This window comes from Acromyrmex echinatior, chromosome 8 (genome assembly GCF_024713525.1).
Source record: "Acromyrmex echinatior isolate Ae372 chromosome 8, ASM2471352v2, whole genome shotgun sequence".
NCBI classification, from domain to species: Eukaryota; Metazoa; Arthropoda; class Insecta; order Hymenoptera; family Formicidae; genus Acromyrmex; species Acromyrmex echinatior.
Window position 1 is genome coordinate 11,673,064 of NC_141859.1, and position 25,011 is coordinate 11,698,074.

A 25,011-nucleotide genomic window follows, 5' to 3' on the forward strand; every position below is an offset into this window, starting at 1 on the left:
TTCAAACAAAATGTTAGTGGCGTTCTTGATATGTGAAGTCTGTTTTCTGTGGCTGAAGTGTATGCTTTTGGAACTTATATATAGTGACATATTTGGCATTTGAAAAGGTGAGTTACAGTACTGTTTAGTGTAGAAAAATTCTTTAAAAACAGTTTTATATTTTGGTCGTCGCGCAGCATTATCTATTGCACAGGGCAATGATTAATATATTATATACATACATCGTATCGATTGTAGCTTGTTCTAGCATAATACTTTGGACGATGTACTCATCAAAATCCAATAATCGAAACGAGAGATATTAGATACGCTTATTTGGCTACTGTTTCTTACCACGCGTAACGTGTTCATGTAGCAGGGAAGAGTCTCGTATAATTAAAACAAATAAAATGGGCGAATGATTCAAAATTAAACAATCAATGATTTAAAATTTCGAATTAATTCGGTTTCGAATTTCTCAAATTCAGAACGAATCGAATCTAGTGAAATTCAATTGAAATTTGAATACGCACACCAATACATTAAACATTGCTAATTAGAAAGAAATTTACTGTAGTATTAAAAAAGTAGTAAAAAAAATAAAGAACAAAATTGAATATTAAAAGAATATATAAATCTAATGAAGTTACCTGAAATAAAGGTTTATCCTTTATAATAAGGTATACGATCACCATAATGACAGATGGATCAAATAATTGTTTTCTAATAAACTTTATATATGTTTGTCTCAAAAGTACACATAAAATCCTAATAAAAAATCACCAATAGTTCCTATCCAAATGTTAAGGGAAGAACACTGTTGAATATAAACTGTATAAACTTCGTACTCAAGCCGATTTCTGATGAATTTGAGTACGACAGATGCTATAAGTATTTCTATTGTACTCATATTAACTGCATAATATATAATCAATTTTTCTTTAAGTGTATATTATAAGCAATAAAAATTATTAAAGTTTTATTCAACATTTTTGTTACACTCTGTATAGGTATCTGTGTTTCTATTTCTTCAACTTCATAAATCCTGCCTATAAAAAATGGAGTAATATATTTATGACGGAACATTATTCGTAACTTGGATAATCCAAAAAAAAAGGTTCCTCTTATTCTTATTTATTAATGTATCTTTAAAAAAATTGATTAGTTTGAAAGTATGTTTAATTTAAAAGAAGGAAAAAGTGTTATTTTTTTCTTCTGTCGTGCAGATTTACAATGCAAGCAATAGTAGACTTAAAAAAAGATGAAGAAAAAAAGAAAAGCTAATTTGTTACCGCCTTAAATGTAATTTTTCGTAAATATGTATACTTAAATAAAAAGTATGACATAATATTCACTGAGTGGGAATTGGTGAATTATAAGTAAATAATGCGAAATGATATATGAATATCATACAAAAGTTTTACATTTCTAAAAATTGGACGTATAAAATTTCCTCTAATTGATTTCCGTAATTTTGCTTGGACTGTAAGGGATAGACTCCTCATCTTCATCGATCTTCCGCAATCGTTGCAGTTCTGCTTGCCGCGTCCTGAAACATATCATAGTCAGCGATGATGTACAAGATTCATTTCGGAATTGACAGTGAACAGGTTTCAGGGTACCTTGCTAAAACCTCCTCATTTTCTCGTTCTTGCTTTCGGCTCTTGAGAGCTCGATATCCGATACAAATGATTACCAATAGAATGGGTATCAGACAAGCCAGCACTATGCCGCTGGTAATGCCCGCTTGACGAGAGCTATATTCCTGTTGACCTGCGATATGCATAATAAAACATCGTACATTACATGAACATATAAGAAGAAGCTAATCAAATAATCGCGAAAATTTTTGAGTTTAAATGGAATCAATTTACATTATGTGCTCGTCATCAAAAGGACACAGATAATGGCAAAATTTTATGATAAGTCATAGAACAGAATAAGGCATTGTTTCTCTGACAGTAGTATAAAAGACATTTTTTATGTAGATGTGTGTGATAACTGATAAAATTTTATTTTCAAACGGAATACATGGAAATAAACGCAATCAGCATGCTATTATTTTCGTATGCTTAACTTAAATAATTTCTTTCTATTAGAGGAAGTGGAAAGAGAGAGATTATCTTAAAATGTAACATATTTAAGAATATTTAAACTAGTTTACCGTAAAATCTCACGAAATATTCCGCGCTACAAAGTATTATAATTTATAAATTTCTAATTGTAAATCAATTCTAAGTATCATTATTATTATTAAATGAATTTTTCGTAATAATACATTAAATAAAATAATCAAGTAATAGAAGGAGGAGACAAAGAAATATATTGACAGAAAAAAAACCCAATTCTCTGATAGAAATTTCCATTCCATTCGAATGCTGTTCTAATGCTGCGTTATATAATATAAATCATTCTTTTTTAGATAATTTAAACATTCTGTGCATGCATGTGGAATAGAAATTTCCCATCATTTTGTTTAATGATGTATAAAATTTTATTAAGATTCTTTTACAATATGTGAACACAAGTATGTGTGATTGAATTGTAATAAAATACATAAATACTATCATTGCGATTGTAAATATAAATCGATGATACAATTAAATAGTTGCTATTGCATTCATTGCTTAGAACCATGTCACAATCTAATCTTTTGTATTAACTAATTATCGCTCTGCATATACATATATATATAAATGAAATAATAAGTATATTTTAAACAGTTAATACTGTATTTCTATTCCACAGCAAGAACAGTACAGATGTGTAGTATCTCTATTATTATAAAACTATACATTAAACAGCATCGAACGATAACGAAAATGATATGTTTGAAAAATATCATCTAAATCTTCTAAAGAGAAAGAAATTATCAATAGTTGTTTTTATACTAGATTTTAATCAGTCGCGTATCAATTTAATTTTTCGCTCAATATATGTTAGATATTATGTTGTTACAGATATATTAATATAAAGAGCGAAAGTAGCTCGTATTAAATATATAAAATTAAATGATTAGTATTAAACAAATAAAAATAAATGTCAAATTAATAAAACACATGTATTTAATGAATCGGAACGTTTCGACTTAACAAAGCTCTTTTCAACCGCAATGAACATTTAACCAGTCGAATACAAAATAGAACAAAGAAAGTTTTCATATAAAACATGTAAAAATATGCAACACATAGACGAAAAAAATTTTTGTCTGTTTTAATTATGATCGATTGATTGAGCATTTGTAACGACTGAAGAGGGCTTTATTAATCGAAACGTTCTACTTATTATTTAATTTCATTAAATACATGTATTAATTAAATTGATATATATTTTTGCTTGTTCAATTTTGGCCTTTTAACTTTTACGGATATATATACCATATATATATATATATATATGTATATATATATATAAATAAATATATATATATATATATTATTTTTTCATGTGTGTACAACAGTCATTCTTACATGTGTGCGTGCAAAATGTATGTATGTATTTGAAATTGAAATCAAAATATATTGTATTGTCATGGTCTGATACACACTGTGTCTGATATATATTGACTCAAAATGATGCGTGGAAATAAAACAATTTCTGAGCAGAATATATCATTTATACTGCAATTATATTTATGTACTATTAATACTTTCTATCACTGTAGATTTAAATTTTTTTCTTGGTTTAACTCACGTTTCATTTTTTTTTCAGTTCGAAGAATTAGTAGAAATAAAGAATAAATTAAACCGACCACTAAAATTAATCTACATTGATAGAAATGGAAAATTTTTTTCAGTAAGTTGCACATATCTATGACATAAGAGACAAATATTATTTAAACGTCGCTCTCTTTCGAAGGACTTCCTGTTTTTCTAATCGAGTCCGTACCCGAATCTGACTCTGTGGGTGAGATAGGGTCCTTCAGGTCCCATTCTTTATCCTCGAAGTCAATGTCTGGTCTATTGGGTAGGGGTTCATGGGTGCGATACACTCTATCGTAACTACGGCGCTTTCTAGTGCCGCTACTAGTCTCAATTGTACTAGTGTCGCTAATTGGAGTAATGGCCCTATCATCGTACGATTTTAACGGCGCGTTCTGTTTCAACGTGGATTCATTGTCGATACCAGAATCGCGCTCGGAATAACGCCAAGATTTCATCGAACCTCCCCGCGATTGATTCCTTCTCATATAAATAAAGCCACCGGCAATGCAGGCCACCACGGGTATTAACACGGCGGAAATAATGCCCATTACGGTCCACGCTGTACGCTGAACGTACTCGATTTGACCTATATTTATATTATAACAAGCGTATCAATTGTAGCATAAAAATAGAGTAAATATATTAATTTGAAAATCACGTCGGAGGGAATAGAAAAAGAGATTACATTGAGAGATATCAGTGAAATAAAGGGAAAAAAAGGAGAGCTACGAAAATCAATTATCAAATCAAGAGGATTGTTTGTTAGTAATTCTATGAACTTAACTTCGGCAAAAACAAATTCTTATTGATTAATTACTGTAAGATCAGATTTGATTTAACTTTTACAATTTAACAAATTGAAAGAATTTGAATTTTCTCTCGAGTTAATTAATCAGTCTGATAAATGCGTTATCATTAAATATTTTCTTTATCTTATATCTTATTGCATTCCTTATTTTTGTACCTTAATTGTTTAAGATCATTTAGTAAGTACGGTGAGATTGCAGTGAGAAACTGATGTATTAAATAATAACGCAAGCATACTTACGAAGACATTCCGTATATCCATATTCCGGGACGTTCCATCGTCCTTCCGGTGTGCACACTCGACGTTGATCACCAATTAGTATGAAATCCTGGTTGCATTCGAAACTTACTTTCGTTCCCGGAACAAATAGGAAATTGCTCTTACGTCCGAATCGTGGTGTTTCCAGTATACCACAGGATACAACTTGAAAATGAAAAATATATACGTATATAATATAAGCGTATGACAAAGAAAGTTATATTATTAATATCTTTAAATATTTAATTTAAGTTTAGAAATAGTAATACTTAAAGTTGTGAATTGTTTACTCACTTTCTTTATTGTTCAACGCTCGGATTTGAGTATAGGTGTCGTAATAATTTCGAGTAAAATGCGCTAAATCTCGATTCAACGTCATAACGTAATCATATTGACACTGATACGAATCACCGCAAAGATCAATCGCGCGGTTAATATCGTACGTCCTATTCGCTGGGAGTATTTCTGATGGATATTTTCGAAATTCCGGCTTGAATGTGCGATTAGCATAATAGCTCGCCGTTCTTCCAAACTCCCTGTGAAATAAAGCCGCTCCTAACAGTTTGTTCTCTTTGTCTTCTAACATCCACTGTATTGCGAAATCTATATGAATAGCTTCTGAATGATTTACACTATTGATTGGGACTTGATATCCCAACGGACTTGTCAAATCGTCTAGAGGATCGAAATTCCAAATACCGAAAAGTCCTCTGGTTTTATTCTACAATGAAAAAATATTTAATAAACATAGATTTATAGTAAATAATAGGTCTATTCTTTTTAGATGAAGTACTTGCATAATTTATCTTTCTTCTTTTTCTCTCTACATTAGAAAAAAAAGAAAAATTGAATATAATACTATATAAGAACTTCAGTTTAAAAAAACAGGTTTTTTGATACTTATACTTTATGTAAAAAACGGTGGCAGTTTAGGACCAAAACATGTCTGTGATGGAAACGTATGAAATCGATCAATCTTGTAGATTTGGACGTTCTGAACTCGAATATAAAGTTTATAATTCTTCAAAGTCCATTCTTCAAAGGAACTTTACGAAAATGCAATTTTTCTTTTTTACAAAAAAATTGCATTTTCACAAAATTCCTCAGACTTTGGAGAATTTTAAGCTTTGCTCTGCAGCAAAATATTATATTTCCCGATGAACAAATAATAACTGAACAAGAAATCTCTTTTTCTGTTATAATCTTAAAAACTGCAACTTTTTTGCAATGTAAAAGTTACACGATAATAATAAAACAAAGATGAATATCCGTAATAAAATAAAACGAAATATTACTCGTATATATATTATAACAAAACAAGAAAAAAAATTTTTTTAATTGTTTTTATTTAATTATATAATAATATAATAAAAAAATCAAAAATTTTTTCTTTTTTTTTATAAAACTCTGGAAACCGTAACTACTACTTTCATTTCAAACATTTTTTTCTTATCTCTTATAGTTTCGATGATATTTATTTCAAAAGAGAAAAACCGATATTTTTCGAAGGGGTGTTTTACCCCTTAAAAGTGAAAATAGGCACGTATAAAAAAATACGTGTCACTTTTATTTGGAGAATAACACATTAAAAATTCATTATGATCGGAGGGAGATAGTTAGGTCCCTTTCTTTGTAAGAAATATCCAATTCAGTAATTACCACGCAGTGTATTTTGGATAAAGCTAATGCTAATATTGAAAAAACAGAAACGCATTCATGCCCACGCTTAGATACAGACATTCATTTTTGTTTTGTTCAAATTATTGTATGCCGTGTAACATTGATTTTTACATTGCAAAAAAATTGCAGTTTTTGAGGTCATTATAATAGAAAAAGAGGTTACTATTCAGTCTTCTTGTTACTATTCAGTCTTCTTGTTACTATTCAGTCAATTACTATTTGTTCATCGGGAAATATAATATTTTGCTGCAAAGTAAAGCTTAAAATTCTCCAAAGTCTGGGGAATTTCGTAAAAATTCAATTTTTTTGCAAAAAAATTGCATTTTCAATTTTAAAGTTCCTCGACTTTGGAGAATTTTAAATTTTATATTCGAGTTCAGCATGTCTAAATCTATAAAGATTGACCGATTTTATATATTTTCACAGGAAAATTTTAGCCCTAAATTGCCACCGTTTTTTACTGTATATTTATATGTATATTAGTTTCAATCCTTATACTATGTAATAGAAAAAAATCATTCCCTTCTTACCACATATGTCCACGGTAGATACGTTCGAGTGCATAAGAATCCTTCGTTCTCAACGACTTCTACACCAGCACCAGTGTCCAGCATAATAATAACCTCGCTCTGATTCAAAATATACGTGGGAGTGTAAACGACAACTCCGGGGAAATGTTGGAATTTTAAGGCTGGTCTATCGAAGTATATTCTTTGACCATCTGCGAAGACATCAAGTCGATATCGCCATTGAGCATGCTTGGGTCTCAAACGAACTTCGATGGTAGCGGAATTATTACCTCTTACTGCATGATATATATAATGCATTAATTATCATCACATTAATGTAATAATGATATTAATATTAGATGAAGGCCGAAAGATCACTTTAACCCTCCAAAGACGATGTCAACATTAATAACGACACATTAGTTATTGATTACGCTGAGTCTGTGAGATCCAGTTAATTATATGTTAACTAAACAACATTAATTAATTTTAAGAAACTAAAGTAATATAACTTGTGCAAAAAATGTGTGTCTGTGTGTGTGTGTGTGTGTGTGTGTGTGTGTGTGTGTGTGTGTGTGTGTAAATACTAAATTTATTTTAATAATATAATTTATGATTTTAGAACATTGCAGTGTGATTTTATTATAACAATAATTTAAATTTGCGGATATAATACAAAGAATGAAATTAAATAGATTCACTATTAGCTTCAAAGGGTTAAGAAAGCAATTTAAACCTGAAAAGTTGCTAACAGAACGTCAGAAAATTTTCATACAGTAGCATAAAACAGCAGAAACTCACCTACTACCGAGGTAAGATGCGTTGCCATTACGTTACCATAGATATTCTTCGGCATTTGCTCAAATCTACCTTGTACGTCGAGTTTATCTCTGACATCATTCACTCGTAACAGAACGAATTCGCCTTTACCATTAAACGTATATTCCACGCCGTCGAACGTGACAAAGTGAGGATCACCGAATATCGCTGACACCCCCGGCGATTGATAGGCAATGCAATCCTGCGATGGTCTCCGTTCAAATCGGAACGTCTCGCAACCGACAGCCTGTTCTTCCTGCCAGAGACAACACGCATACATAGGCACTACATCGTGCCACCATTGTGAGAGAGTCGGGACCTTGTTAGCCTCATTCCACGGGAAGAAGCCTAAATTGTGAGATCGATGCGGTCGCGATCCCCATTGCTGATCATAAGACAGCATGAGAAAACCATTTTGATCGTAACAACATTGTTGCTCCGAACCGTCCAAACTAAAATAGCAGGAGTAAGCAGTGTATCAAGAGTTTATATGTTAAGCTATTGTATAAGTAATACTTTATTGTGATTTATAAATAAATGCTCTCGTTCGAGAAATCAATATTAGTTGCCATATCGTTAAAAGTAACACAAATAATAAAATATTAACATTTTTTGAAGAAATCGATCTATTAAGACTAACATATTTTTGTGTAAAAACAATATGTAACTCATTCATTTATATGAAAAAGTGTTTCATCCCTTATTACAACTCTGATAAGGGATGAAATCTGTCTTAAACAACAGTACTCGAATTTTAAGAATATAGTTTTATACATTATAATTGATTGGAATACATTATAATTGAAAGTATAATATAAGGAGGAAAGTAAAATTAGAAAAATTATATATTTACTCTGTTCTAATTAAAACGTTTCTAAATCAGAATTTAAAAAATGCTCTATTGAAATTGTTGCTTAAGATGTGTCATTTTTATCGTAGCAATATATGTGTGAAATATACATGTGTAAGAAATAGATAGTGTCCCTCCCAAACGGAAGATTACTTACTTGGGCGCACCTGTTCTCACACAGTGAGTCGCACGTTGATTATAATAGCAATCTATATTTGAGTCTTTGTCACAATTGTAATCCGGAAGAAAGCGACCTTTGTCGTACAAAGCATGATCTAGGATGCAAGGGCAAAGCGCCACTTCGGCGGCAAAGTTTTTGAGGTATCGATCATGCATAATCCATTTGTCACAGATTTTTGCAGCCCATCGTGATCCGTATTGACGTTCCCATTGAGGAGCGAAATACCAACCGAGCGGAATCGGCCTGCTCCATAAACTCCTATATAAGATTAAAATTTTTAAACGCGATCTCAAACAAACAATCAGAATATAAATATTTAATCTTAATAAACCTACGGTGTTATCGATAGTCCGGAGTATAAGTGCGGTTCAGTCAAGTTGATTTGAATAAAGCCAAACACCATGTCCGTATGATATGGATTGTACTCGTCCCTGTATTTGGCTGGTTTGATGACATAGTTACCAATATTGGTATGCGATCTCTGAAGTGTATATACTAATTTAATTTACCGCTGTTTCATTTTTTCATCGTTTCGGATTGTCTCGTACAAACCTCCAAAACCGTTATGTATTCAAATTCGGGTGTGGTCTTAGTCTCTCTGTATCCCCATAAGGATATCTGTATTCCTGCTCCGAAATTGGTAGTTAAATTATACGCGTTCCATGTGATTTTTATTTCCTCCGGGTTCTTCAAGTGAACGGCTTCCTTATCAGTAAAAAAAATTCTCTCCGTTGCCGTTGCTGGGGTTTCTATGAATGAAAGTTTTACGCAATCTTATTAAAGATAATAGAAACACTATTACTTCTCTATTACACATGATTAATATAGTCGAAGAAACGTATACACATTTCAAAAAAATATGGAGTGTATTTAACAACATGAATCTTAAATATAATTTTCACTGTTGATAAACATAGTACGAATTTAACATCATGAGCTCAAACCATGGTGTTAAATTTAGATCATGTTAATGTTTATATCAATACGATAAATTATATATTTAAAGTAATTCACGATTTAAAAATTCATATCCATATTTTTATATATAACACCAACATAAATGATATGGATTTAATGCCATGATGTTAAATGTACATCATGTTGGTGTTTATATGGTGAGAATTATATAAATACTACATAATGTTCACATACATATTTTTTGGAGTGCATAAAAATTATTGTGATGTAGAAGAGAGATCTTACCAACGAAATATTTTCCCTTCCAATCGTAAGTGCCACTATCGATGGCAATATAAAAACGTATGTAGCCTTCGTATTTCAAGAACGGTTGTACGCAAATCGCGCGATTCCTGTCTACTACCGTACCCATCACTACTTCGTTTTCGAAACGGCACTTGATCTTTTGACTCTCGTTAAAACACGGACCGGTGATGTTGACGACGGTACCTCCTAACATGTTTCCGGATTCCGGGGCGAAAACCAGCGGCAGATGAGCTCCGGCTGTACATCATCACGCAGTGAAAATCGTCATTCTTTAATTAATAATCATTAAAAACAATTGCTCTTTTACCAATGTCTTTATTACAGGTGCCCAGCATTATTTTCTCATCTATCCTAAAAATATGTCGTCCTGGGAAACCATTGGCCCAGCCACGGCTTGTTAAATCACGGATCGTGGTCGCCTGAGAATAAGGCTTATACTCGTAGCTTTGAGTACCGTTTCCAGCATTAAATCCCACCTGTGATGAATGAGTTTTGCAAGTTAAAAATTTATGTTTTATCAAATGGATCTTTATTCTTTCAAAATAGTTCTTGTTTTACACTGCTAGAATTTTATTTTTCCAAACAACACTCATGTCTAGAAAATGTTTTTATAATGTCTTTCAGATTTTTTAGATATGTATATGTTTCAAACGTCTTTATGCTGTTTTATGATATTCTTATTGACTTGGTAATTAACTTGGATTACATAAAATTGAAGTAAAATATAATATGATATAAAATTTATCCTTATATATATGTATATATATTCCGCGATTGCTTACAAATGCAGCGACTCCATTTTCGCCTTGTGTTGTATCACCGCCAGCTTCGGTATGACTCGTCCATTTAATGTTAAGGTAATTAAAGATAACATAAGTGAAGACTTCATCAGTAGCCAAAATTAGCTGAAATGTGTTAGTTGTATGAAGAGACAGATCGATACCGCCCGTGAAGGACATATTTTTCCACGTTGCAATAAGAGCGTGTTTGGGTATGAATGAATCGGCACCAACAACACCCTCACGGATGTCCCACATGACACGCTCTCGCATCTCTACGCCGAATTGATCGGTTCTCGATTGCAAATCCCTCTCGAGTCTAAAGAGCACAATTTTTCGTAAATCATTTTTCGTAAATCTTTTCGGCTTTTTGAGAAATACATGAAAATGAATATAAAATAATAAAAATTTCCGAAATGATGCGCTAAAGTTTAAAGTTTAGGTATATCCATACCTAAAATACACTCCCGGTTTCCTACGATCGATATCGTTTTCTCTTAACATTCCTATGCGACATTTACTGAAGAAAATGCCGATGAAAGCAGGGTCATTCTTTTTAGGCCAATCTTTAACGGGGAAAACCAGAGGGTATGTAAGGTACTCTGGTGGATCGCTAAACTCCAAGTACCCATTGACAGTTAACTAAAATGTTACATCTCATTTAATTATATTCAGCAGAGAACAAATTTTTATTTTATCTCTTTTTTAATAATTCTGTATACGGATGACGAACATCCAGCAGAAATAAAGCCGAAACGCAAATAAAAAGACAGTTTCTAGAAAAGCATAAACTATGTTTTTAGAACAATTAAGACAATGAAACGTAAAAGAAATGTCAAAGACACGTTTTTTTCATTGTCTCTATTTTTTCGGCTTCTATAGAAACTTCGATTACGCTTCTATTACTTATCCTCTAACATTTGACTTACGTTTCAATTTTATTTTTACCAAAGGATACCGACTTTGGGATATTCGATTGATGAATTTAGTTCAAATTCAGATTTTAAATTAACGTATGCAAATAAGTATTTATGATATTAGGAATTATATAAATAATTATAAAAATGATCGTACTCTCGTATAGTTGAATCTAAAGCCGAAGAAAGGCAACTGGAAATTCAAGTTTTTATGGATCTGCAGATTTGTCGCCTGCAGAGCTGATTGATAATCGCCCATATCATCGGCACCACCTTTATCAAAATACCAGTACATGAATTCAGATCGAATTTTTTCTAATCTATCTTTTGGTAATTCATAATACGGTGGATTATCATCCGGACGAGGTGCGTACCTATTAGCATCAGGTGAATCCGAATCTGTAAGTATGCATCGAAAAAGGGGATCGATTATTTATTGCATAATATTAAACAATATTTATGCAACAATTATTGTAAATATTTTATATATTTATATATTTTAAATATATATTTATATATTTTATATATTTTTTATTCGAACAAGAATATTCTTAATCACATGTATACAATATCATTGCAATATTAAGAATAAATGTAAATAATTAATGCGTTTGACTAAAAACCAATCTTTAATTAAATTATTAATCCATACGAGTTTATGATTTATCAAAATGGCTCGTCTCACCCAATGAATCATCCCTGATTCACATTAAAGTGAGTAACTGATAAACATACCATGCGATAAGCAGATATAGATTTTCTTTTATAGTGCGCGAGGTAAAAAGTACATAGGAACTTGAGAATGTTTAGACTCGCGTCAGATTATTTTAAATGACCGGTTCAGAAATAAAGCAATTCAGAAAAAATGCAGTCGTTTCAAAAGAGAAATTGATAGAAAATGAATTCACTATCAATTTATATTGTTGCTTAATACTATACTGATTGCGAAACGATAGGTTACGCCTACTGATAACGGATTACTTACCGTATCTTACATATTTTCCATTCTTTTCGTTCGCTATTCTACCGGAAGCTATTTGAATGGTGGGCGAATCCACTGCGGATTCGCCTTTTGCTGCAAAAGCATTTTCAACTTCCGTCAAAACTTGCACCGAACTTTCTACGTCGTCTTTCTTTTCAACAGGAGCTAAATCTTTCTCTTCCACAGCCAGATCTTCGGCCTCCAGAGGAATCTCCTTCGTTTGTGGTGGTAAATCGATGTTCTCCTCCGCAATTAGATTTTCATTCGATTCGGGTAAATTCAATCCAAATGCACTTTCGAACGTCTCACTTTCATTTTGCGCGATAATATTACGTGGTGTTAATGAAAGAAGACAGATGAGAAGAAGGATCCATTTTAATAATGCGAAAATGCAATCGAGCTCTTTCCACGCTCGAGGTCGCATTTTCGTAAAACGCGGTGGTATACCGACTAATTACTTTAATACGCACAACGAGACTGAACTCGGATTCAAGTAACAGGTCGCGATAACAGATACTGATATCATCGGCTCTAATATGATAACATTATCTCTTTACTACAGATGGGTGCGTAGAACGAACAGAAAAGTAAGGATTTGTACGTTCTACTTACAAGAAGGGCGTTTCCACTTACGAGAAAATGTATTTCGTCGATAGAACGATTAAGTTGTTTACAATTTGCTGTCGTAAACAGATTAAAATTCGTCATTTTAAAGGCAAATTATTTATTCGATTTTTGCAACTGTCATATTTACAAAGCAGATATTTTTAGTACGATTAGTTCGAAAATGTACTAAAATCTTTTTATTCTTTCTTGCATTCTTGAGGACGACAGGTTTTACAATAAAACACGTGCAGTATATAAGCAAATATTATATATGAAGGCTACTTCATCTTTAAAATCGTATCGTACTTTTTTTACATTAACGCATCACTTACGGTATCCGTTATATGCATAATAAAAATGTATGATGCTCTTATATTAATATATTTTATATATTCAACTTAAAATCGCGGACAGCCTAAAAACGGTGTACTTTCCTCCATTGCAGTTTTTTAAAATATATAATACGAATTTTTCGCGTTTAAAATGTGTATCGCGCTACAAATGCATCATAGAATAAATATACATATTAACAGTAATAGATACGTCTGCATAGGGTGCATCAATAATGTTCGACGAGTTCATATTCAACGATTAAATATTTTTTACAACAAGAGAGAGAAACACATCTTTTCATTATTAATCGTATTATTCATATACGATAATGAGATGTATATCTGCTTAATGTTTGTAACAAGTTGCAAAAAAATCGGTTATGCGTGAAATATTCCTGTAAATGTCGAACACATCAAACATTACTAATACGTTTAGCTGTAAATTATGTTTGGTTTGGGTATGTTAAGCAACTCTCGCTTTCTCGCTTTTTTTATGCACCATTCGAGTTAAATATATATACGGCAAGGATCTTAAAAGTAGGGGAAATTATGGAATTTTTGTACTGCGACGGTATCTTATATCAATATTGTCCAAATGTTTACAAAAAATTATATTACATTTTTTATGCTGTTGTAAATCTTTTCAACTGATGGTACGTATCACAGAAGAAATCTATAAAAGTCACAGAAAGAATTCAAAAAAATTAAAAAAAAGGAGAGAGATCTTAAAGAGACACGTCTAAATTGTTTTTCGCGAATGGAACCTACAGCAATGATGTCAATATAATATTGCGGATATGAACCATACACTTCATCATTAAGTGAAAAGACTTTTTTATAACATTTTATTTGTAATGAAATAATCTCTCTGTTACGGTTGATTCTTTCTTTAACATTACGATGTTGAGGCATTATCTCCATTACTGTCCATATATCCGCCAGATCCGTTCATGACAAATGACGTTCCCAAACCGTAGAGATGTCCACAATATTTTGCATCATCAATATTATCTTCGAAAAACATCTAAAATAAAAGTCAGAAGCAAATTAGAACTTTACGTATAAATCTAGACATGATCAAAATCAAGATATAAGATACGTTTTAAAGATATCTTATATCCTGATTTTGACTTATATAAGAATATAACTAAGAACATACTAAGAATTGGCAGTCTAACATATTATTTTTATAATTTTATTTGACAAATTATATATTATTAAATTAAATTTAGTAATTTAATTTAACTGTTTTTATTAAAGTTTATTATTAAAGTTCACTGTATTAGCAATTTAATTTTACTTACTTCTCGCATCTTAAAAAAGACCATTCCAGTAAGAAGGGAATCCGAACCTGCTTGATGCTGAGGACCTACTCTTTGAATTTCCAGCTGTTCTGCCACTTCTTGTAAACCGCCTTTCAAGTTTTTGCACGATTTCATTAAGTACTAATATAAAAATAAAACATATTTTTTTATATTTCGTTTATTATATTTCTTAATTAGTTTTATTTATTATTTTTTTTTTTTAACAACTCACTTTTACATCATATATCGTTGGAAAGTATATCCTAAGAAGCTCAAAAAATTCACTTTCTTCCTGTGGCAATTTTTGATCCGTCAGGAGTTTCAGTAAGTAACCAAAGTCATAGCCAGAATGAAAGGATAGCCATTTTATGTCATCAACAAGAACAATTCCTGATGTCATTAATAGCTCAGCAAATTCTAAAGGATCAATCCCCTCCTCTTCATGTTTTTTGAACTGTATACCACTATTTTGTAGCATATCTATACTATCCTGTGCATACATGTCTTCACTAGTAACAATAAAATACACATCTTATTACCGGCATTATTTTAAAAAAAGTTTGAACGAAATTATCTTAAACTAAGGATTAGATATATAGGATTGTTAATGTTAATAACACTTATGTAAGTACACTTACTGTAAGTTGAATTTAAAATTAAATTGCCATGTTGTATAGCTACCGCCCGGTGTATTCCCCGATTCGTCAAGGAATGTGAGACCAAGTTGAATTATTCGTAGAAGATCTACATTGCAACGTAAAAGCTGGTATTGATAGTCGGCATTGGTTCTGAATTCTCCTGTTCCAAATAAAAAAAAACTTGCAATTTGCACATGCTCCCGGAAGTAACATATTCTATTATAGAATTTCTATTTTATATGGAATACAAAAATATGCATTCTTACCAATAGGCCTAGCTACAACACCTGGAAATTCTGTATCCATTGCGATATACTGATATTGTTGTACGACTTGACGAATTGTACGAAACTCCTCTTCTAAATTGTGTCCCCATACATCTCTGATTCCACATTCTTCATTACTGGGCATATTCCCTCCTCCCTTTTGCTGCCCTATTTGGTTGGTCCCACCTAAAAGTTCATTCACAACAAAATAATATCATAAAATATTAAATATATAGAAATAATAAAAATATTCCATGCTTCTCTTTTCATTTCTTAATTAATTTGTTGTTAGTGTAATATTTGACAAAATATATGAAATGTACGTATTTAATTTTACAGACTGCTATCATAAGACTTGAGTACCAGGAACATAAAAGTGAAATTTTTATAATAAAAGTCTCTTTGAAAGTTCATAGAATTAAATATTCATACAATATTCATATTTATACAGAATTATAAATGCACATCCTCCAAAAATGACTTCTTTATTCGTAATATAATTACATAATTCTCAACCAATTAATGGTAAATTTTTTTTAACGCTAAATCGGTTTGCTCGAACTGCAGCTTCAAACAGATATATATTCTTCACAAATTTTGCAAAAAATCACATCTTCTCTGGTACTGACAGTACAAATGCATGTTTTTCAATATTTTCACATGTACTAACACAATGTCATACGAGACTTCTATCTCCTTTATTATATCTATCTTTTCATCCACTCGAAACTCGTCCTTTATCTATTTTGCTTCCATATTCCTGTAATGCGTATGTCTTTCAATTATCAATTGGATATATAAAGATTTCACTTTTAATGTTCCTGATCCAGTATACGTAACTCTTTAATCTATAAAGCGTTATCCAGTATCACCGTAAAAATCATATATATGATTACTACATTTTCTTTTCGTTGAAAATAGAGATCAAATGTACATCATGCTTGTACACACCGGTAGCTGAAGGCATATTCCTGCATTCACCGGGGCTATGCTTGTCTTCAAATTCCTGCTGTCACGGTCTTTCCTTCTTCATATCACTGGAAATTTGTGAATAATCAGTGAAATAATCTCTTATGTAACGCCTGCAAACTGTTAGTGACCAAGAGAAACTTGAAATGTCATCTGCATCGTATGGGGACTATGTATCATTAGTAATAACAGCAAGCACTGGATCCTCAGTCACTATTGCAGGCAAGACAGGTTATGGATCGCGGGTAAACAACAACAGTTCATCACAGTGGACGTTGCGCAAGGATGAAACGCGGACCGGCGCGAGAACACGAGTGAATACGCGTGCAAAAACATCGTGGGAGAACGATGTGGGACAGCAGATCTCGTTATTTGTTAAATAAGTTTACTGGAGAACCGAGGGGGGTTATGTACTCCCCCTGGAGTAAGCAGAGAACGTCTTCCACGAGGTGCACGGACGGCACCGCGCGGCAATCCATACCTTGCAGTATGATATATTCCTGGTCAGCAATGTCTGAGCGCAAAACGATTTAATCGAGGCTGCACCCACTATCTTGCCGTGTCAAATCATGAACGGTTTAAACGACTTCTTTACCTCACGAGCTCAGTACGCGCGACGGGCGCTTCGGTCGCTAAGATCAGAGAGAAACTTGAGAGAGCCAGAGAGGCCATCCCGACGTTTTACGTAGAACCGTCAAAATCGCCCATACACTAGCGTCAGGACATCTATTAATGATTTGGGAACTACATAACTATGTCACAGTTTAATTGTGGTATTGGCGATAAAATCACGGTGTCGAAAATAAATATGGTGCAAGTTCGTCATAAATCGCAGTGCTAAATTACATGTTAAATTGCTTTAAACAGTATAATATAAATTATAATTTAAACATTTAAATCATTTAAACATTTTGTAAATATAAAAATATATAATTACTTAAAATTCTATACTACAATTCTTCAAGTCAGGATATTAATATGACTCCACTAAGTTTTGTATTTATCGTTAAATATTAAATGCATCATGATAATAATTATGCTCATTCGCTTTTGAAAGATTAATGCTGAGATATAATTTCGTTGAGTATTATTCTATTTTATTCCGACGTCGCGTACATAAAAAAAAAACTTAATATTGTTTTCCATTTCATTTATACTTTATACACAAATGAGCGTAATGACTAAATTTAGTATCTATAGTGCAATAAATAGAACTCAGTAAAGTTGTATCGCTATAATATTTTGAAAAAGTGATAATATGTATATATTGAGTCATTTAAAAAGTATCTGATTTTTTCATTCAAAAATTGAACAAAAAAACCACGGATACTTTTTAAATGACCTAATATTTATTTCTATATACAGTGCTTAAAATGATCCACAATTTATAATATTAAATTACATTCTTTTTCTTTCTAAAATTGGAATTGAAATACAAATGTATAAACAAATTTTTTCGATTTATTATCATAAATAACGATTATTGATTGTAAATTTCGGTAAATCTATAAGCATTTAATTTTTTATTACTAATTTAAAACTTTGCTATGTATTTTGTAAAAGATTGATAGCGTATTTATAAGTTCGATCTTTCTTTCGTATAGACTTTATGATCATCATCTATTTTTTTCTCTAATTTGTTTTTAATTTTCAAAAAGAATATGATTTTTATAGTCTGTATTCAGGACACGCTTTTATCGATAAATATACGTTTTTATCTTTCTATGTAATGTGAACTATATTAATGCTAAATACGCACTACCATAAAGCATATAAAGTGCATTTAGAAGCGAGCGCTTCTCGAGAAACACAGACCTAATTTTCAAAAAAAATTGAATTTTTCGGCGTATAGCGCTTCATTATATATTCCATCTGAAAGCTAGCGTTCATCCAATAAGCGTTCAAATACAGTGCCTGCAGCAAGGCATCGCGATTGGCTGGTACGTGAATGGTGGGGATGTTGGTTGACATGTCCATATAAATAACACGTAATTTGTGATTTCATACTTTTGCGACTTGAGCAGCGGCGTGTCATGTTGCGTTCACGGAAAAATATAGCCCTGATTTCGAATTAATTATTATATAATCTTTCTGCGAAAAGTATCTTACAGAGAATCCTTATCAGTATCAGAAAATAAACCGACAAGAAACGATTCAGAAAAGGATCATTACAATTTGCCAACGAGGTACTTAATTAATAAATCTATTATTAAATTATTATTTTCACGCGCGACGCAAAAAAATTCCGAGAACCGATTGCTTTAAGATTGTTTAAGAACTCTTTAAACTCTCGAATGATAATGTTCTATGTCGTATTATAAAAATATTTAATGTTATTATCGGTTTCATTGTCATTTTTCGCTGGATATAGGATTTAATTTGTGATAGAGTAAAACTAAGTAGAGTAAACTAGGTGAACTAACTTTGCGTTTATTTCCTGAAACATTTTAAATATCGCGTAATGTAGATTCAGCATTGATAAACTAATCATTCGTTCAAACGCATTTTTCGCAATGGTTGGTTCGGCTGAAAATCATGATGCGTAATGCAGTTGTGTTGCTGTGTCGCGCGTCGCGTCGCTTTTAACGCGTGAAGTTAACCGCGGGCTGGAAATGAAACCACTTCACTGTTTTGATCGCATTTACATTTCATTTGCGCCGCAGAACGCGGCAGATAGGGGATGACATGGCGAGATGGATCGGCTTTGAGACGAGTGACGCAATTAAATACAGTAATTAAAATCCAGACATTTAATATTTAATATTGTCTATATTTAATTCTTTTTCGATATTTAACTATTGCTTAGCTATATAGATTCGGTATTCATATACTGATAATCTGTTTAAACGCAAAACTTGTTCAGTCGGAAGTGTATCGCACGAATAATTAACAAATAGATTCTCGGATATCAATCTATACAAATTCATACTTTTACATTTAACACATATAAAAAATAAGAGCATAAAAAACCACAGCACAAGTTATAGTTTGTGATATTTAATTATTATTACATTCATTAAAACATTAAACGTTTCGGCCACAATTTTCAGTAATTCAATAATATTCTTAAAACGCAGAGTTATACAGAGTTTTACATTTAACTTGTTATACGAAATAACATCCTATATTATCTCGAAATACGGAAATTTTTTCGGACGTTAAAACGAAATTAAACGAAACCTTTTTTCGGCAACTTAATAATTATATTCATTTTTCATTTACAGGTCGTGGTGAACAATGGAACGAACAATGGCTCCGAGACTAGTGGCATCGTGATCAAATGATAATTGAAATCCATTAAGCTTGTATTTGTAGATTTGCAATATTTAATTCTCATCTTAATATTAATTTGGTATAGATATTTGTAATTTTATATTTTATTTCCTAAAGTATTATATAATTTGTTTAAATTATAATAAGTATCTTATTTCAAGTAAATGTTAATGTAAACAGTAAATATTATTTGCCTTTTTTATATTTACTATGCAAAATACTCATATTTTAAATAGAAATTTTATAGACGCGTCCTTTAAATAAATATTTCTATTGAATCTATTTCAATTGTTTCTTGCACTGAAAAATATATATATATTTGTTTATTTTCTATTTCAACTATCAAATAAACGCCATATATTATAGATGCTTTTTTAATAATTTTCTTCCAAGTCTATTCTACAACGTGCTCTTTGTTTCCTGTTTTTGTTTTTTACCTTTTGTTTTTTTCTCCTTTGTAACCATTTTATCGACAATTGTATTTCTTGCTACATTTTTCTTGTTTCTTTCGAAGTTAACTTTTATCTTGGGCGATATAAAACAAAAAACCGGATAAAAAGAAAAAAATCAAGATGTAAATAGCAAAAAACAAAAAACAGGGAACAAAAAGCACATTGTAGAACAGCTTTTATGAATTTTAAAACATCTTTATGATATCTTTTGAGACGTCTCAATGTTTTCTAGGTAAATAAAATTTACAGTCGATAATATAAATAGCTACTCATGCTTCAAAACTTGAATAATTTTTAGATGTACGTCTTTCCAAAAAGTTTGAAAGACATTTTTTGGAAAAGTTTTAAAAACATTTATTTCAAGACATTTTTGAATATCAGAGATACATGTTCTTTGGAAATTAATATAGTAATAATCTAATTTATCGGCCCAATGTAATTTAAATGAAATCGATAAGTCAGACTACTACTATGACCTGCTGGGGAAAATAGTTGAGATAGAAAAAATAATAAAATAAATAAATATTTTTTTTAACACAGTACAAAGAAACAATTGAAATAGATTTAATAGAAATATTTATTTAAAGAATGCGTCAATCGATCATTACTATTTGGAATACAAGTATTTTATATAGTAAATAACAGGCAAATAGTATTTATTATTTACATTAACATTTATTTAAAACGAGTATCTGCGGATTAATATGCACTGTATTGTATAATGTATAATGTAACACGTAAAGTGCAAATCCGAAACATGTCTGTGTACTAATGCCCTCTCGGCAAATATTGCATTACTGTGAGAAACCACAAGTCAGAGAGAACAGGCAATATTAATAATAGTTTTATTAATGCTAGCATGATTTAATATTTATTTATTATTAACACAAAAATCTGCAAATAATTTTATTGCGAAAAATATTACCTGAATCGGGGATTGAAGCCCGAATAATATATAAATTTTTTCGTTTTATTTTTCATTATTCCTCATACATTATGCTGAATGATTTCTTCGCAATAAAATTGCGATGTATGTAGCAAGTTGTGTCTACTATATAACTTAAAGCAACTTCCTTTATAGAGGACTATAGTCTCGTTGCAGGAAGTTATTCTAAGTTATGCAGATCACAAAGTGATCGTCTTTGCCGTTGTAAATTGAAAGGGCCGGAAGCGATCAGGTGTACACTGACAGAAGCTAATATTTTTCTATCAAAAATGTAATGATGGTCATAAATTGTGACAACATGATTTTATGGCATTCAAATATAATAATATTTAATAATATATTAATATTTATTGTTGAAATATAATAATATTTAATGCCCGCTTTTGATTTAGGATTATTTTCTCCATTTTACTTCAAATATATTTTAAATACATTCTTATATAATATAATAATTTAATAATGAAACAAAATAAGTATCAGAATATGTGCTAAATATGTAGATACAAAAAATCTATCTCTCTTAATATAATTCTTACATATTCTCATAAAAGTAATAAAAATTAACCCAGTCACAAATGATTCATTGTGTATAGTAAAAGATTGGAAAGTTCATCGCGTGTACTAAGGATTAATATAAAATTATAAAATTATAAAATTTTTGAAATTGTAAAATACTCTTTATATTATTATTGTATCTTTAATATTATAGGAAAAACAGAAAAAAAGAGAAAAAAGAAAAGGTGAAAAATTACAAGCATTAGTCTTTTTATTTATGTTAAAGTATCCCAAATACTTATTCGTTCATATACGTTTTATATACGATTCCTAAACATATCTAATAATCTACATTAAAAACTTTAAAGACAGTTGTAGAATATTAAATATGTTTAGGAATCATATATAAATCGACATGTGCTACTGGAGATCATATTAAAATATACAATGATGCGGAAATAAGGGCTTTTTTGTATTCTTATTATATACATTTAATTACATTACGTCATTAAAATTATAATTTCTATTACACAGTAAAAGAATTGTGTATGTGTGAAACGGTCCACTCATGTTCTATGCTAACAGTTTGTGTTGAATTTTTTAATATATTTGAGTGTTAATTTAATATAATGTGATTATGTTATTTAAAGATTTTGTATGAAATTGATATTCAACGTTTCTTAACATATCAAAATGATACAATTTATAAGTAAATGAACAAATAACATAAAAATCATATGTTTTAAAACATTAATTCTAAACAAATAAATGAAATACATGTTAATATAACATATTATAAATTTTCTGAAAAAACGCTTCCACGATTTGTTTACGAACTATGCCAATATTTTTTTTTTGTATTTATTCTCTTATATAATATTTGTGTAATCTTCTAACATATTCATCTTGTGTTAAATTAAGCCAAAGTTCGTTGCGATATATGATTTATATTAAATTCGACACATTTTTTCCAACAGTGTACTGTTAATCTGAACTATACATACTTAGATGCCAAAAATTCCAGTGCAATTTGCTAAATCGAGATTTTTTTTTCATATTTCTGAACTTTTCTTTTTCTTTGAACCTGTATGAAGTTTCTTAATTCTATCGACTTTTACATATCTTATTTCTTAATCAATTTTCCATCGATTGAAAAAAAAGTTGAAATATGTTCATTTTTACGAAAGTTACAGTAACAAATATGGATGGGATCCCAGAATGTGTGTAAGAATAAAAAAAAGTGTGTGTATAACTAGGGTTAAAGTAAAGTATAAAAATAAATTTCTTGTTAAATCTTTATTGAATCTCTTGCTTATCATTTTTGTCCATCATTATATAGTTTTACATGCCAATTCACACTCGGACATAGTTTTGAAATTGTTTGCATTTCTATCACAGCCACCATATACGAATTGTTCGCATTGTCCGGAAGCTGAATTGTACGCGTATCTCAGTATATTTGCTATACAAGGGCCACTATTTATAGGCAACAGGCAAATTGCTAAAATAAGCAATAACAAATAAATGTGTTAAATTATGCACAAATCTCTTTGTCAAAGTTCTCATGTGAATTTGAATTTAATAACTTTAATTCTTTTGTACTTAGCTTAAGCCTACGCAGAATATACATTTTAATAAAATTCGATTTATAATTAGAATATTGCAATAAGTAATGTAATAAAAAATGTCACGTTTAAAAGAAGAGTGCTTACATGATGGATATAATTGCTTAGATGTTGTCTCGTGCATTAATACAACGATAATAAACACAAATAATAAACGTGGTTTAAGATTCATTTTCGCGTACATACAATATATTTCCACTCTTGCGTATTAATACTTTTCCAAAAATCTTGTTGCTGACGATCAGTATGCACTAATATGAAAGATTATATATCTTGTCTGGAAATTGCTTCTATATAAACCGTGCTATTTATATGAGAGAAGGGGATTATCTTTACATAAATAGGTTATAAAAAATCCTAATCTTATTTATATGAGTTTCTTAAATATATATATAGATACTGTAAGACTTTTATACAAAATTAACGGCATTTTTATTTCATACAATCAGTAGAGTTTATCATTTTCTGTATATTGAATAACAGCTGTTATAACGGGAGTATAAAAAGTTATCGCAACAATAACCATATGGAAAAAAAATGTTAATCACAGAATTTAATTGCATGTGCCTTATTCGTCTGACAATAAAATGCTCATTTCCATCACGGTCAAACGTAAACCAATTACCTGGCCTAATTTGTGTATCATAACTACAGATATGTATGCATGTACGTATGACTTTTACATTCTGTATCTTGACAAGAGAAATCGTATATATGTATATTTTCTAATATTTATCTAAGGCCCACGTTTAGTTGTGAAAAATTTGAAACCAATTTTAAGACACGGTATACCTAATTTAACACATAAATATAGTTATCAGCTTGATATTTCTGACATACTTATATTTGTAATTGATTCAAGTTAAAAATTTAGATGATATTTGCTTTCAGATATGATTTGAGTTCTATTTCTCATTTAATAATCAAGAATATTGTTACACACAGATATTGCAAGTTTTTTCTTGGTAATATGATAACAACGGAAACAGATTCGATGATCTTGACTTTGACAACATATGTCAAGCAACATATGTGTAGCAATATTTTTGATTATTAAATGAGAAATAGAACTCAAATCATATCTGAAAGCAAATATCATCTAAATTTTTAACTTGTAATTATAACGAGTTATTTTTGAAAATCAATAACTAGTAACGGTAATGTTAGTTACTTTTTTTGACTCGATAACTAATAACAGTAAATTAATTACACTGTTAAAAAAAATGTATCGAATTTATAATAACATAATCCTCATGTCGTAAACGGTCCGATCAAATTTTTGGATTAATTTAATACAAGATAAATATGTTAGAAAGTTATACAAATATTATGTAACAAAATAGATACAAAAAAGGTAATATCGACATAGTTTATAAATAAATCATAAAAATATTTTTTTTTCAAAAAATTAATAT

General features: G+C 30.5%; 3 protein-coding genes and 1 long non-coding RNA gene across 6 annotated transcripts; 1 reads left to right on the forward strand and 3 right to left on the reverse strand.

Annotated features, from left to right (window-relative positions):
• Window positions 1-138: 138 nt before the first annotated feature.
• mesh (sushi domain containing 2 mesh) lies at window positions 139-13,259 on the reverse strand. 2 transcript variants are annotated; one of them, XM_087408538.1, is made up of 15 exons: window positions 12,694-13,259; window positions 11,866-12,107; window positions 11,246-11,433; window positions 10,795-11,110; window positions 10,320-10,488; window positions 9,992-10,249; window positions 9,341-9,537; window positions 9,124-9,269; window positions 8,765-9,046; window positions 7,740-8,209; window positions 6,960-7,234; window positions 5,044-5,470; window positions 4,732-4,914; window positions 1,602-1,752; window positions 139-1,528 (listed from the first exon to the last, which is right to left on the reverse strand). In XM_087408538.1, exons 1-15 carry the CDS (start codon window positions 13,112-13,114, stop codon window positions 1,435-1,437), a joined length of 3,819 nt encoding a protein of 1,272 aa, XP_087264664.1. In that variant the 5' UTR covers window positions 13,115-13,259; the 3' UTR covers window positions 139-1,434. The 2 variants fall into 2 exon arrangements, with proteins under 2 accessions (XP_087264664.1, XP_087264663.1); XM_087408537.1 differs by lacking the exons at window positions 139-1,528; window positions 1,602-1,752 and adding an exon at window positions 2,450-4,269.
• Window positions 13,260-14,183: 924 nt separating this feature from the next.
• Window positions 14,184-17,476, reverse strand: Pop2 (CCR4-NOT transcription complex subunit Pop2). Of its 2 annotated transcripts, none has more exons than XM_087408539.1 (7): window positions 17,287-17,476; window positions 16,788-16,873; window positions 15,837-16,022; window positions 15,571-15,730; window positions 15,165-15,441; window positions 14,933-15,073; window positions 14,184-14,652 (listed from the first exon to the last, which is right to left on the reverse strand). In XM_087408539.1, exons 2-7 carry the CDS (start codon window positions 16,801-16,803, stop codon window positions 14,524-14,526), a joined length of 909 nt encoding a protein of 302 aa, XP_087264665.1. In that variant the 5' UTR covers window positions 16,804-16,873; window positions 17,287-17,476; the 3' UTR covers window positions 14,184-14,523. The 2 variants fall into 2 exon arrangements, with proteins under 2 accessions (XP_087264665.1, XP_087264666.1); XM_087408540.1 differs by lacking the exon at window positions 17,287-17,476 and adding an exon at window positions 16,507-16,596.
• Window positions 17,477-18,084: 608 nt separating this feature from the next.
• LOC147908766 (uncharacterized) lies at window positions 18,085-21,434 on the forward strand. The gene is made up of 2 exons (XR_015545878.1): window positions 18,085-18,991; window positions 20,030-21,434. It is a non-coding gene; the product is annotated as an uncharacterized LOC147908766 (long non-coding RNA).
• Window positions 21,435-23,252: 1,818 nt separating this feature from the next.
• LOC105151388 (trypsin inhibitor) lies at window positions 23,253-23,911 on the reverse strand. Its single transcript, XM_011065064.2, has 2 exons — window positions 23,684-23,911; window positions 23,253-23,472 (listed from the first exon to the last, which is right to left on the reverse strand). Exons 1-2 carry the CDS (start codon window positions 23,778-23,780, stop codon window positions 23,303-23,305), a joined length of 267 nt encoding a protein of 88 aa, XP_011063366.1. The 5' UTR covers window positions 23,781-23,911; the 3' UTR covers window positions 23,253-23,302.
• Between the last annotated feature and the right edge of the window lie 1,100 nt (window positions 23,912-25,011).

Bases quoted from the DNA above. Each gene is read 5' to 3' on its own strand.
- mesh (XM_087408537.1), bottom strand. From the start codon at position 13,114: ATGCGACCTCGAGCGTGGAAAGAGCTCGATTGCATTTTCGCATTATTA. The intron at 10,489-10,794 runs GTAAGCAATCGC...CATTCATCACAG, and splicing joins AAAATGGAGTCGCTGCATTT to GTGGGATTTAATGCTGGAAA. The intron at 10,250-10,319 runs GTAAAAGAGCAA...GATGATGTACAG, and splicing joins CACCTGTAATAAAGACATTG to CCGGAGCTCATCTGCCGCTG.
- Pop2 (XM_087408539.1), bottom strand. The intron at 15,731-15,836 runs GTAAGAATGCAT...TATTTGGAACAG, and splicing joins TGTTGTAGCTAGGCCTATTG to GAGAATTCAGAACCAATGCC. The intron at 15,442-15,570 runs GTAAGTGTACTT...TATTGTTACTAG, and splicing joins AATTTTAAATTCAACTTACA to TGAAGACATGTATGCACAGG.
- LOC105151388 (XM_011065064.2), bottom strand. From the start codon at position 23,780: ATGTACGCGAAAATGAATCTTAAACCACGTTTATTATTTGTGTTTATT. The intron at 23,473-23,683 runs GTAAGCACTCTT...TGCTTATTTTAG, and splicing joins TAAGCAATTATATCCATCAT to CAATTTGCCTGTTGCCTATA.